The 14,326-nt window shown below is 41.2% G+C and overlaps 2 protein-coding genes across 2 annotated transcripts; both read right to left on the bottom strand.

The window, feature by feature from the left end:
• Nucleotides 1-4,498: 4,498 nt before the first annotated feature.
• LOC148103138 (uncharacterized) lies at nucleotides 4,499-7,678 on the bottom strand. The gene is made up of 7 exons (XM_087838632.1): nucleotides 7,648-7,678; nucleotides 6,633-6,674; nucleotides 6,291-6,557; nucleotides 5,974-6,207; nucleotides 5,675-5,884; nucleotides 4,997-5,122; nucleotides 4,499-4,521 (listed from the first exon to the last, which is right to left on the bottom strand). Exons 1-7 carry the CDS (start codon nucleotides 7,676-7,678, stop codon nucleotides 4,499-4,501), a joined length of 933 nt encoding a protein of 310 aa, XP_087694758.1.
• A 1,300-nt stretch (nucleotides 7,679-8,978) lies between these two features.
• On the bottom strand, nucleotides 8,979-13,719 carry LOC118455946 (uncharacterized). The gene is made up of 7 exons (XM_087838631.1): nucleotides 13,689-13,719; nucleotides 12,156-12,197; nucleotides 11,814-12,080; nucleotides 11,497-11,730; nucleotides 11,221-11,418; nucleotides 10,973-11,095; nucleotides 8,979-9,038 (listed from the first exon to the last, which is right to left on the bottom strand). The coding sequence occupies exons 1-7, from the start codon at nucleotides 13,717-13,719 to the stop codon at nucleotides 9,031-9,033; spliced, it is 903 nt and encodes a 300-aa protein (XP_087694757.1). The 3' UTR covers nucleotides 8,979-9,030.
• Nucleotides 13,720-14,326: the final 607 nt, after the last annotated feature.

Raw genomic sequence — 14,326 nt, 5'->3', positions numbered from 1 at the left:
CGTGCAGGGTCCTCTCATTGAATACTATAGAGCTCCCTCAACGTTGCTTATTGACGACAAGAGATTGCTGTGGAAGAGCCTGTTGTCTGTATATTTATATATTTCCGAAATCACATTGTAGTGACGTGTACTGAACACAATAAATTATATAATGTAAGCAACTACCTGAGAAACAGCAGATACAGCAGATAAACGAATTATAGGCTATTACTTTTGTATCGTTTATTGCATTTATGGAGGGAGTGGTGTATGCTGGGTAATGGCACAGCTAGCGACTGGGTGACTTTATTCACCCGATGTTATCAGTCCATCAGGCGTTATTAGCAGAAATCAGTCCCATAGATATGGGCCATCTCCTGCTAGATTGTTCAGAAATCTTAGCCAGGAGACAAGTGAATATATTGTGAATGTATTGTGTCTTTTTCAGTCCTGGGATTGTAACACTACAACATCCTCAGTCTGTAATCAGAGAGTGTCTATTTGACAATAACCAAAATGTCTTTGGATAGTCTTTGTGAATAAAAAAAAAAAACAAGGGTGTTAGCTAGCCAGCAAAATAAAGAGAGTGTATGGCACTGAGTGTGTGCGTGTGTGTGAGTACTTCCGTTCCAAATACTTGAGGTCCGGATGGATGAATGAATGCCAGCCTCCAAACCTTTAATGGCACCAGTGAGACAGCACAGCAGTAAGGCAGTACAGCAGCAAGGCGTCTGGCAGGAGAATGAACAATAGTCTTTTTTTAAGGCTACTGCAGAAGGAGATATTCCCCGCTAGCTCACCCAAGCTTGCTCTCTGGCACAGCTACAAGCCATGTGAGCGCATAGCCCTTCCCGCTAGGATGTACTACCACAGTCGACCCTCGTAAAGCAGCCGCAAACCAATAGCAATAAAAAAACTCAAAATCATTGAAGAACATTTTATAACTGAACACCCAATATACATATATACATACTGAATATTACACAATATCAGATCACCAAATTAACACTGGGTTTTAAACACAGTAACAGTGGGTGTAGGGTGGATGCTCTGCAGTGCAAACTCAACAGCTGTTACCTTTCAAATGATCCAAGGTGTGAAATCAGTTTACATGGAGAGGCCGTTGAGGACTACTGAACACTTACAAAGGAACACTGTGGAATTTCCCTTTAGGAAGATTTTTTCTCAAACAGCCAACAACAAGGGAAACATTTAGCAGAGGAAATGGACTAAATGGACTGTCCAGGACTAACCAGTGTTTAAGTTAGCGGTTTCACCTTTGTTAACAGCATAACTGTTAACATAGAACAGAATAGAATGCCTTTATTGTCACTATACAGTTGTACAATGAGATTCAGAGCGATAAATAGTATTATGTGTATACAATTGGGTTATTGCACATAGAATTTAGTATTGCATTGTATTCTTGATGTCAGCTGACACGAGGACACGAGTTCCAGCACTGCTCATGGTTTATGGTTCACTCCACCTCAGCTGTGGGATGAACAGCCTGCAGAAGCTGTTTTTATTGCTGCTATTTGCAGGTTTACGTCCTGTGTGAGTCTCGGTCTGCTCATGTTTGAATCATCAAAATAACAAAGCATACAAACTCTGAGAGAAATTAAATTAGGTTAAGTGCAGATAATGGACAATTTGTTTACAACAGAGGAAGTGAAGACTGCGTAACAAAGGCTGGTCAACATTTAGTACATGCAGCTAGCAGCTGTGGTTTCCTGAGTGAAAGCTGGTATCTGTGATAGATGAGTGAAGGACTTCAGTGTTTGACTCACCGAAGAGCAGAGACACAGATGTAATCTTCATGTTGCCAGGACGACGACTGACAGAAAACTGACATCCTCAGCTTCACCACTTCCCTGATAACATCATCAGCTCGTCACGCTGCTGCTTCTGGACCGTGAGGACACTAAATAAACTGCATGAGATGTATTCACAGCAACTCTAAGGTAACAGTTCAGTTCATAAGTGTAAAGTTTCAGAGGTTGTGAGTAATGTGCATTTTGATTTTTGCTCTTTTCCATAAAATGATTAAATCAAGTTTGTAGAGAACAGGAAATAGGACAAACTCACAAACTACACAAGAAACACTGAAACATCATCACTTTAAATAATTAATTTCATTACTTACTCCACCCATCCATCCACCCATCCATCCATCTATCCATCTATCCATCCATCCTCTTCTGCTTCTCTGGGGCCGGGTTGCCAGGGCAGCAGCCTAAGCAAACAAGCCCAGGCCTGCCTCTCCCCAGCTTGTCCAGTGAAACAACAAGGTCTTCCCAGGCCACTCGAGAGATAATTTCTCCAGCATGTCCTGGGTCTGCTCTGGGGACTCCTCCCAGTGGGACATACCTGTACCATCTCAACTGGCTCCTCTGAGCACCTCCTGGATGGCTGAACTTCTCCCCCTACCTCCAAGGGGGAGGCCAGCCACCCTTTGGAGGAAGCTCATTTCCGCTCCAGTGTGGTCTTCTGCTGCTGTAGCCCATCTGCTTCAAGGTTCATCGGGCTGTGAATTAACATATGCTCTTCTGCAGACCTCGGTTATAATGAGAGCTATTGAAGCAGTTTGTCCATTCTCCTCTGAGCTCTGACATCAACAAAGTATTTTTTCTCAGAGAACTGCTGTTCACTGGATATTTTCTCTTCTTTAGACGTCCTCTGTGAACACCACAGATGGTTGTTGGGAGTATCCCAGCAGATCAGCATCTTCTGAAATTCTGATGCTCAGTTTGAACTGGAGTCGTCTAGGTTGATTCTGTCTGTGTGCCTTAATGAACTGGTTTGCTGCCATGTGATTGACTGATTGGATATTTGCAGTTAGGGTCAGTTGAACAGGTGTACCTAATAAAGTGGCTGTGGTAGCTTTAATAAGGTAATAATAATTACCTGCTCTAATAAAAGTTTTGTTGATATGTTAAACATGAACTGGGCTATGATCACTGTTGTGTTTGTAACGTCTTGTTTCTTCTGATTTGTCTCATACAAAGGATGTTCTCCTTTCTTTTTCTTCACCTCTAATTAGGATTTCTTTTTGTTATTAACCCCATAACCTGGGGAATTGTTTAGATCACTTTGTTTTTGGAAATTGTTGTTTTGTTTAAATCTTTTCAAACAGTGCGGTGGTCATCATTTGTTTTTACTCACAGTCTGAGCAAGTGCTAAGTTTGTTTAAAGACAAGAGACAGGTTCTTCTCCATCCTGTGCAGAGATGGGGGAGTGCGGTTTTAGGGATGGGATTGGGGGTTGGCATGGTAGCCAAGAAGACAAACCCAGAGTAACAGTAAGTTTAGTGTATTTAAAACAAAAACAAGAACAGCGTATTAATAAATAAAAAATAAAATCCCCAAATAAACCAACAGCTTTTAATTATGTGCACGGGTACGTGGGTATGTTCTAGAAACATTTAACAATCAATCTTTCACCAGTTGTGTCTTACTGAAAACCACCAGTTACTGTTTCAACTCCTGCACCAGCTCCACAAACCTGGTCCTCAGGTTTCTCTGGCATCCGTTTCTAATGTCCATTTTGCTGCTTCCCATCTGTTCTGCTGAGTTATTACTTTCATCACAGACTCAGGTCTGAAGATCTTGATAAATCAGAGATTTGTGTTTATTTACTATTTAGTACATTTTCATGTATCTGTATTATACTTGAGTAGTTTTTTTCTGACTGCTTTTCAGTTTTACTGCCTACATTTTTAAACAAATAGAGATGATGCGTGCTAAAGGGGTTAAAGTGGAACATATTTTTTATTTATTTATGTTGTTTTGTCCCAATCTGGAACCACTGCAGGTGCCCGTAAGTTGCAGTTGCGGTACTTTAGCATCTAGCTAGCCCTGCTGAAGAGGAGCGAGCATAAAGGAACGTTTTTGAAGTGTTTTTTTCAACTTTCATTTCAGCACAGATGTTGAATCAGTACTTCAGTTTACAGCAGTTGTATTTATTTATCTTTTAAGCACATCTTGAAAACATCCTCCTCACTTCTCAGCCAAAGGCGCATCTCTGCCTCCAGCTCGTTCAAAAAACTGTCAGACTTTCAGAGGTTCAAATAGAGAACGTTTGACTGGATATAGAAGTGATTAAAGTTTGTTTTTTTTTAATAAAGGTTATATTATTATTAATAAAATATTATATATGTTGTTGTGAATCTGCAAGGCTTTCATTTGGGAACTTTAGCTTTATGCTAGACTGGTGCTTTGAAATTCTAATGACCTCCTATCACGTTTATGCTGAAGTTTAAAAACTTCTTTCAGTTTGTGCTACAACCAAATGCAAGACCTGAAAAATCATAAATCAGTTCTTTAGAAAGTCACATGCTGGTATTAAACATGCTGATATAAGGCCAATGAGAAAAACAACAGAAGACTCGCTAACAAGAGTTTTTATTTAAACAAATTTTAATTAAAGAAATCAACTGAAAGTTCATCTGTCAGTTTCACTCATTTTAAATGAGTGCTTGTTGTTTGTTGTTTCCTTTAAAAAGAGGTTGGACAGCCCATCAGTTACTTTCTTCTGACACACCTGAAAATGAGAGAGAGGAGATGAGAGGAGAGAAAAGAAAGGAAAGAAAGGAGAGCAGCAGTAAACGCTACACCCCCACCCCGCTGTGAGTTGCTGCACAACACTGAAGGCTTTAATAAGAACTATATGTGGGATGTGATTGGTGCAGAACATCAGGTGTCCCAGGCTATCACTGACCTCTTTTTAAACCAGGAGAACATGTGTGAAGAACTTTTGACATGGTTAGAGTTTGGCCTATAACTAGCTAAAGCTGGTGGGGTTAGAGATGACTTTTTAAGTAACAGTTTAACTACCTCAGACTTGAAGGCCTGTGTAGATGATTAGTAGAGAAGTTTACCACATTTAAGACTGAAGCATTAATTAATGGCAGGAATTTGAGGAGATCACAGTGAAAATAAATAATGTGTAAACATTAACTTTTATTTTCACTGATTTTATCTTTTACCAGCTTGTTAGATACAAACTGAGTGTTTACCTGCAGTGTTTGTGCTCAGACTGGAAAAAACAACATGTGACTGGATGATTGAAATCTTATTGGCTGTTTTTTTTAAGGTGAGACCCTCGTAGACGACTTTCCTCTGAAGTGATGGCAGAGTTCTTCCTGCAGCAATGAAAAGAGACAAGAACAAAGAATATAAGACTGATTCAAAAGACTCAGGATCAATTTAACCTCGTACACATCATTTTAAACACCCGGGAAAACCAGCAGATTCAAACCCACATGTGTCTTATTGTGATATCAGACGGCTCACTGCTGTTCTCCTGCACACGGTATGTTAGTATAACATATGAGATATAACTCATGTATTATACTCACATACATTTATAATACAAACATTTCTTTAACATTTTAACAAATTTACATGTGAATCAAATTTTTGGCTAAATGCCCCTGATACATGAACAATAGAATGATTTCATTTGTGCAATGATGTGATAGGCTGAAGTCTGGACCTCTAGAGCCAATCAGTGACTCCTACATATATCTAAGGTGAATATTTTGTATTTTTCATGTAAATTATGTTTCCTTGAATCACACGATGAGACACACATATAAAAGCAAACATTTCAATATCGTATGTTACACGATGAGATAAAGAAGTGTTTTGGTGTTATTGCAATGTTTCATCACAAGATCTGAAGACACACATACCTGTTTGTCTCCACCCTGTCAGCAGAACTACAACCTGAACCAGATCCAGAAGACACAGAAAAACCACAGCTGCCATAACTGGAAAGATGGAGGAGGAGGAGGAGGAGGAGGAAGGAGGAGAAGGAGTAGAATGGGAGATATGAGTGGTGATGGTTGTTGTTGTTGTTGTTGCTCTTTCTGTTGTTGTAACAGAGATTGGTGTCACAGAACCTGCAGGAGAGATGAGGAAGCTGGTTCAGTCAGTTTATCATCAGCTCAGCCGGTTAGCTTTAAAACAGAAGTGATGACAGGGTTTTGACCTTTGACCCTCAGATAGCTCTGAGGAGATGATCCAAGCTCATCTTCAGCGCACCAGTAGAGACCTTCATCAGACTGCTGCACGTTAATGGTGATGTTGTTCTGTTTTATAGTTCTTCGTCCATTAAAGAAGAAATAAGCTGCAGCTGTGCCAGCAGTTTTCTTCTTACAGCGTAGAGTGACATCACTTCCTGTCCTCACAGGAAGGGCAGGGATCTCCAGGATCACATGTTTATCTGAAGAAAAGACCCACAGAGTGATGTAGAGGTGGTAGAACAGTGTGCTGTTAGTTTATTGATTAAATGAACGACTTCATTACCTGATACAGTGATGTTGACTTCTTCACTCTTCTCTCCAGCTTCACCTTCACACCAGTAAACTCCACTGACTGGCTTGAACTCATCAAGCAAACAGGATGGACCATTGAATTTCCCGAAGCCCCGCCCACCTGCTCCACATGACTGAGTCCCACTTCCTGTGTCCCTCTTCACCGTCCATCCATCAGAGCCCAGCTGACCTTCACATGTCAGAGACACTGAGGCTGCTGTGAAGAACTGCTGAAGGTTTGGACTGACGGTCAGAGAGACTGGAGGACAGACGGACAGTTTCTATCAGTGTTTACAGTGTTTGTCCTGGACCATGGTGCACTTCATCTACTCACCTGCACAAACAGGCAGTGCAGACAGCAGCAGCACACACACACCTGCAACAGGAGGTCAGAGGTCATTTAGAGACACTTTGATGTTATTAGTCACATAGTTTCTTTCTTTCAGGAAACTTTGTAATTTCCTGAAGTCTCTGCATCATCGAGCTTTTCCAGTTGAGGATGAAAGGAGCTTCATCGTTTCTTTTATTTTAACACACACTGGACCATCTGTATCAAAGGATGATACCATCACAGGTCATCAAGCAGCGCTCATGAAAACCATCAGCATGGCTGACATGTGTCACCTCATGTAAATGATGGTTTGATGTTTATGCATTATTAACGCAGGCTTACATTTGACGTGCTTATTTAGAGTTTGGTGCCTAAACTGACCCAAACAGTGATGGAAACAAATCTGAAAACAAATCAGTGAAGCTCCTGAGAGACACAGGACGATTATTGACTGTCCACACAGTGGAAAATTTGTTCGTAATAAAGGAAATATTGTCTACACAACAGAGCCAATCAGAAGAAGCTTAACGCAGCAGCTGTGGTTTCCTGTTTCATGAATAAGGTCGTCTGCCTTCATGATCAGTTGTCATGTTACACAGACTAACTGAAGCTTCACTGACTCAGTCGACTTTCATTACATTCAGTTCTGAGCATTCAGCAGGTTTTGGATGTTAATGAGTCAAATTTGAATCATAGTAAAAACAAACTTTCATTACTATAAACCAGCAAGTCTGAAACTGTTATTCACTGACTCTTTGTGTGTTTGAGTCAAAGCGTGGTGCTCATACATAAATATCATCTTGTTGTGTTTCCTGTCCAGCTGACCAGCTGTCAGGTGGAACCAAATAAACAAAGAAGCAGAGCGAACTCTTCCTGAACGAAGCAAACCAGCAGATCTATGCAGATTTGATTTCAGTAGAAGTTCCAGCTCAGTGAGAGCTGACGATGTGTTCTCCTTTACAGAGTGAGGAAGCTGCTGTACAATAAATGAATGGATGAATATGAGTGTTTGACTCACCGAGGAGCAGAGACATACGTGAAGTCTTCATGTTGTCGACACGACGACTGACAACAGAGTGACACCTTCAGCTTCACCACTTCCCTGTTAGCACCAGCAGCTTCGTCACAGTGAGGCCGAGCCGCTGCTCCGATGAACTCAAAGAGAAACTCAAAGCAAATGTTTTTATCTATCGGGGCCTTTTTTATTCATAATTTACATGCTTCAAATCTGCCACATATATTGGAAATATAATATTAACCTTCATTTTTATGCAGACGACACTCAGCTGTATATTTCTTACAAACCCAATTCCACCCATCTCGACTGCTGCGACTGCCTCGTGGAAGTTAAATCATTGTTGTTCGAACGTTCTCAAACTAAACATTGATAAAACTGAAGCTCTTGGTTACGACTATAATCTGTCATATGTGTCGTCCTTTGCAGTATTTTGTCATATCAGTTTCATATTAATCACTCAAGCTGCCTCGTTCCACTCAAGCAGTACCAGTCGTCTGTCCTTTGGGGACATGAGCTGCAGAGCCACAGCTGGCAGGACCTGGATGTGCTGTGCAGCCATTTGTTTCTCCTTTTTAATTGCATCATTATCATTACATTTTACAGTCATTACAAAAGTTCACTTTTCAAGCACGTTTCATGACAGACACTCACATTTCTCTCAGAAAAACACACTCTGTAAAAATGTATATTTGTTTGCGTACATCTGTTTTGTCTTTCAGGCGTTGTGTATGATTTAAGTGTGCTTTGTTTTGTTGGAGTGGGCCTTTTCCCCCTTAACCCCTGTCCACTCCAGCACAATATTCAGATACCAATAAGAATATTAAATAAATCAAACATAACAAAGCACTCAGATTCAGCTGTCTCCAAAAATAAAACCTCCAATCTCAGAGTAAAATGCTGAAAAACTAGTTGATGCATTTATTACTGCTGGGCCTGTCCTGAAAATCACTTGCTGTACCCAGAGAGGTAATTAAGTCTGCCCCCTCTCTTCCTGATATAAACAGGAAAGTTCCTGATCTGCAGATCTGTCTGTTCATTAAATCTGTGTTAAATTAAATGTATAAAACTGCTGAAGCTACAGCAGGAGTTCAAAGTATTGATCAGATTGAAATGAAGGAAGCAGCTCCATCGTAGATGACCTTTGTCAAGTTCAAGCTGCAGGGACTCAAACCAGCAGCAGGTTGATTTCTTCAGTTCCTCCTCCTGGTTTCTCTGGAGGAACTGGAAACAGGACACCTTCCTCACTTGCTGCCGCCATGACTCCACTGATTGGATTAAATGGGAGTGAATGAAGAAAGGAGGAAGCTGATGACTGTCTGTAAATGTTCCCACGGTGAGACCGACACAGTGAAACGTGTCCACAGGAGCTCTGCAGGTCTGTCCTCAGCTTCCTGTTTACACAGAGAAACTCGTCATTTCTTTCACTTTTTAATTTCTTCTGTGGCGTCTGTGGTTCCTTCACCTTCTGTAAAAATGGGACAGTTGAGTGTGCACTCATGGGGCAGGTCACTCGGATGGTGTGGCATTTACTGTCCTACCAACTTAAAAACAGACCTTATTAAAAGTCCACAATAATATTTACAACTTTGCGGTTGGTTGAAAAACAAAACAAAACTGGACCTGAAACTTTGGGCCAAATTGTTAAACCGAAGCTCAGATAATAAAATACTTTAACCCCAAAATGTTTCTCGGTTTTCTATTGAATGGAACACTTCATGGTCCCACTGGTCACATCAAGGAAGCTCTGTCACACAAAGACTTCAGCTTCTCTCATCAGCGAACCACACGAGCAGCACCTGTTCTGATGTGGGTGAAAATAAACACTCGACTCTGGGAACTACAAACTCAGGTGACTTCACCACGTACGTGCTTTTACATCTGACTGCTGCCCCAACACAGTGAACTGAAACATCCTCATCAATCAAAGTGAGTCTTCCTCAGCTCCTTTCTCCTACGAGGTGTAATTCTTGAACCAATTCTTCTCTCTCTTCATCTTCTCTTTCACAGAGTCTTCATGGCCTAACTTTTTTTTTATGTGTATAACCCCAAATTTACAAGCCACTGAAACATCAGTGGCTTTCATGTTCCACGCTTAGGTTATTGTGGCAATCGTGGCTCAAGAGTTGGCAGTTCGCCATGTAATCGGAAGGTTACCGGTTCGAGCCCCGGCTTGGACAGTCTCGGTCGTTGTGTCCTTGGGCAAGACACTTCACCCGTTGCCTACTGGTGGTGGTCAGAGGGCCCGGTGGCGCCAGTGTCCGGCAGCCTCGCCTCTGTCAGTGCGCCCCAGGGTGGCTGTGGCTACAATGTAGCTGCCATCACCAGTGTATGAATGTGTGTGTGAATGGGTGGATGACTGGATATGTAAAGAGCTTTGGGGTCCTTAGGGACTAGTAAAGCGCTATATAAATACAGACCATTTAGCTTCACCTCTGCCTTTTATTTCCAGATGTTTTTATCAGCCTTGTTAGACGGCTCCCCTTTTGTTTATCTTCTATGTTCATTCGTGTCAGGATTTTGGGTCCACTCCTCACTCCTGGTGCTGCTGCATGCTGTGACAAAATCTCCCCAAATCCATTTCACACTGGAGTTCAATCAGACAGTTCGTGCTGCATCGTGTCATACACACAAATCTTTCACATCATACACCAATCACATCCTTCCATTGCAGTGTTCTGATTGAGCTGCAGGATGGCTGCCATGGTTTTCTCTGACACTGACCCATTTTTACAAACTGCGACTCGACCACTGAGACCACAGTAAGGTTCAGATGTGAAACCAGTAACATGTTTTACTGTGAGACAGGAAACTAAAGAGAGTTTTTGTTTGCTTGAAGCTGTTGAGTCACAGTTCATCTTTGTTTTGATGCATTTGAGGAAAAGATAAGTCAATGTTTCCACGACCACAGTTTGCCCCAATTCTAAAAACCACAGGGACCCTGTGCAAACACTAAATGATTTGCAAATCTCACAAACCCATATTGTATCATGAGATAAGAAATAAGCTGAGATAAGAAAACCACAAAGAAGAGGCTGATTCTGGAGCATGCTCACATGTGGCTTCTTCTTTGCATTATAGAGCTTCAACCTGCATTTGTGAAGGCAGGTGAACAATGCTCACAGACAGTAGTTTCAGGAAGTGTTCCTCAACCTGTTTGTCTTTGGGACCACCTGCTTTTTCTCCATTTGTGCATTCAATCAATTTATTGTGTTCTATTTATTAAAATATGGTTTTATAAGATACACAAATCATTGCATTCTTGCTTTATTATATACAATATCACAAAAGATGTATTAACCTAAGTGTATCTCTAGTTTTTCCGTACCTGTAGTGTTTGTCCTCAGGGTGGAGTAAACCATTTCTGGTTGGACGACTGGCATCTTATTGGATGACTCTCTACTGGTGACCTCAGAGTAGATGACCTCATTTGAAGGAGCCTCATTGTGGACTAGGTAGAGCCATGAAGGCAGCATGAGAGTGATAAGACCAAGAATCACTGATCCCATACAACACATACATACATGTATACTGCTTCACTTACAAGTGCTCAGTTGGGTCAGTCAGACTCTATACCTGTGTGTTTCTTCCAAAGGCGCCGGACCAGAACCAGAACCACAAGGACCAGAGACACAAGAACCAGAGAAACCACAGCAGCTATGACTGGCATGACGAAGGGCTGGAGACGAGGAGGAGGAAGAGAAGGAGAAGGTGGATGGGAGACATCAGTGTTTGTTGTTGTTGTTGTTGTTGTTGTTGTGGGAGGAAGAGGACCTGCAGGAGAGATGATGAAATGGATTCAGTAAATTTATCATCAGCTCAGCAGACAGGAAGTGATGTCAGTGCTCTGACCTTTGACCCTCAGATAGCTCTGAGGAGATGATCCAAACTCATCTTCAGCGCACCAGTAGAGACCTTCATCAGACTGCTGCACGTTAATGGTGATGTTGTTCTGTTTTATAGTTCTTCGTCCATTAAAGAAGAAATAAGCTGCGACTGTGCCACCAATTTTCTTCTTACAGCATAGTGTGACATCACTTCCTGTCCTCACAGGAAGTGCAGGGATCTCCAGGATCACATGTTTATCTGAAGAAAAGACCCACAGAGTGATGTAGAGGTGGTATAACAGTGTGCTGTTAGTCTGATGATGAAATGAACAACTTCATTACCTGATACAGTGATGTTGACTTCTTCACTCTTCTCTCCAGCTTCACCTTCACACCAGTAAACTCCACTGACTGGCTTGAACTCATCAAGCAAACAGGATGGACCATTGAATTTCCCGAAGCCCCGCCCACCTGCTCCACATGACTGAGTCCCACTTCCTGTGTCCCTCTTCACCGTCCATCCATCAGAGCCCAGCTGACCTTCACATGTCAGAGACACTGAGGCTGCTGTGAAGAACTGCTGAAGGTTTGGACTGACGGTCAGAGAGACTGGAGGACAGACGGACAGTTTCTATCAGTGTTTACAGTGTTTGTCCTGGACCATGGTGCACTTCATCTACTCACCTGCACAAACTGTCAGTGCAGACAGCAGCAGCACACACACACCTGCAACAGGTCAGAGGTCACTAAAGGTCAGAGGTCAGGAAATTGTAATCTGTTCCTGTGTGGTTCTGGAAACATCATTCAAACCTGACCAATCAGATTTGGTGTAAAATGCTCGAGCTGAATTCAAATGGACTATTTTTCCTTTTAATTTCTTTTTAGGTAGAAATTCTGAAATTACACGAACCTGCTCTCGACTCAGACAGTTTACACTAAACCAACTTCAGAATTCTCAAAAGAACCTCAAACCTGTTTTCAGCTCTGGAGACCAGAGTCACTGAATTAGAGACTTGGATTTGCACCCTTTAAAAACGTGTAGCTAGTGTTAGTGTGTTTATTTAGGAATCACAAGCCAAAACACTTTATTTATGACTATTGTTTTTAAATGCATTGGATGATTAAAAAATCGGCATGTACGTGGAGAGAGTAACCTGTGCTAGCAGTTCACAGAGTTTTATATCAGGAGTTAAAACTGGTGGGGAGAACCTGCTCGTTTTGCAGGCCCTAATTCTTTTGTATTGATATGTCTGCAGGTTTCTAAATAATTGTTCAGTAAGTAAAAAACTACAGATTCTGCTAATCACAAATATCAAACCCAACATTAGCAGGTTCCCATAGCCAGTGCTGCCGAAGGTAGGTTAGGCCCAATTAGCTCTTACTGGCTAAGTAAAAAAGTAAAAAAGAGAGATTTAAAAAAGCAATCAGTGTTAATGAACCATCAAACCACCGAGGTCACTGGATTAAAGTTAGGCGACTTTGGCAATATCAGCTGCTGAATGAGCAACCTGATAAATCTGTTTAGTAAATGTATGTTTACAGGTTCTAAACATTACAGTCGTTTGAGTCCCGCTCGTCTAAATCACCATCAGAAAATGAACAAAGCATACGAAAAATTAGGAAAATCCGACGTTAATTCTGAAAAACCAACTATCTTCAGTCATTTAGTTAGACTCAGTCAATCTGGTCTGAACAGAGGAAGTGATGATTACAACAGGCACATAAGGAGAACATGTGGTACATGCAGCTAGGAGCCGTGGTTTCCTGAGTAAAGGTTAACGTTTGATGAAAACAGGTCACTTTCCTCTGTGACAGACACGACATGAAGCTTCAGCTCTGTGAGTCCAGATTACAGGACAGAGAAACACAGAGTTAAACTTCTAAACTCTGCAGGGTTTGAATTTTAAAGAGTTTATGCAGTTGAAACAGTTTTCTGTCATTTGCTGTATCTTCATACACTCGAGTTAAATATGAGGTGTTTACAGGAAATACACCACTTGATTTGTGTCCAACCACACAAACAAATATCAGACACAACCAGCCTTAGATAAACAAAAGTAGTAGTGATCACTTCTTCTCACTAAGGAAAACAAACCAACAGATCTGAACAGATTTCATTTGAGAGCTTCCAGCTGCTAAAAATATGCTCTTTACCTTTGACCTTTAGTGTGTGTTGGAGCTGTGATAAAGAATTGAAGAAGGGAGGGTTTGACTCACCAAGGAGCAGAGCGACAGATGAAGTCCGCATGTTGTCATGTTGGAGACTGACAGCAGAGTGATGCCTTCAGCTTCACCACTTCCCTGTTAACATCATCAACTCGTCACGCTGCTGCTTCTCCACAAGGACGAGCTGTTTCTAATACGCTCGTCTTCATCAGAATCAGAGAAACTTTATTGATCTCAGAGGGAAATTGAGTTATCAGAGCAGCAAATATACAAGAAACAACATATAAAATGAGTGTAGAAACAGATATGATAACAAAACTATTAAGATAAACAGATGAATATAGAGACATGGGTCTAAATATAAATATACATATAAACGCGAAAAGACAAGCATACAGTCCTGAGTGAACAGTTTTTTTAAACAGTAAATTATATGTGCAGTTTGCTAATACTGCAGTTTATGCAGTCTATGAACAGCTCAATGCTCCTTTTGAGAACAGGAAATAACAAAGAGAATACAACTTTATTTATATAGCCAGCAGTACTCCAAAGTGTTTTACAGTAATACGATCATCTATAGGAGGGAAACATTAAAAGCGAATAACCAACAGGTGGAGAGCACTAATTAGCTGCAGTGCAGTGAAAATATGTAAAAGAAAATACAAACACAACTCGACTAGGAGATTATT

Source organism: Neolamprologus brichardi, chromosome 3, assembly GCF_056152115.1.
Source record: "Neolamprologus brichardi isolate AB-2024 chromosome 3, ASM5615211v1, whole genome shotgun sequence".
Classification (NCBI taxonomy): domain Eukaryota; kingdom Metazoa; phylum Chordata; class Actinopteri; order Cichliformes; family Cichlidae; genus Neolamprologus; species Neolamprologus brichardi.
The sequence above is the reverse complement of the archived record's forward strand: the minus strand, read 5'-3'. Positions and strand labels throughout refer to the sequence as shown.

What these genes read in the sequence shown, in the direction of transcription:
- LOC118455946 (XM_087838631.1), bottom strand. Translation starts at nt 13,719, where the DNA reads ATGCGGACTTCATCTGTCGCTCTGCTCCTTG. An exon ending in ATCTGTCGCTCTGCTCCTTG is followed by an intron (nt 12,198 to 13,688) that starts GTGAGTCAAACC and finishes GACCTGTTGCAG; the next exon opens with GTGTGTGTGTGCTGCTGCTG. An exon ending in AGTCAACATCACTGTATCAG is followed by an intron (nt 11,731 to 11,813) that starts GTAATGAAGTTG and finishes TCTTTTCTTCAG; the next exon opens with ATAAACATGTGATCCTGGAG.
- LOC148103138 (XM_087838632.1), bottom strand. Translation starts at nt 7,678, where the DNA reads ATGAAGACTTCACGTATGTCTCTGCTCCTCG. An exon ending in GAGCTATCTGAGGGTCAAAG is followed by an intron (nt 5,885 to 5,973) that starts GTCAAAACCCTG and finishes TCTCTCCTGCAG; the next exon opens with GTTCTGTGACACCAATCTCT. An exon ending in GACAGGGTGGAGACAAACAG is followed by an intron (nt 5,123 to 5,674) that starts GTATGTGTGTCT and finishes TCATTGCTGCAG; the next exon opens with GAAGAACTCTGCCATCACTT.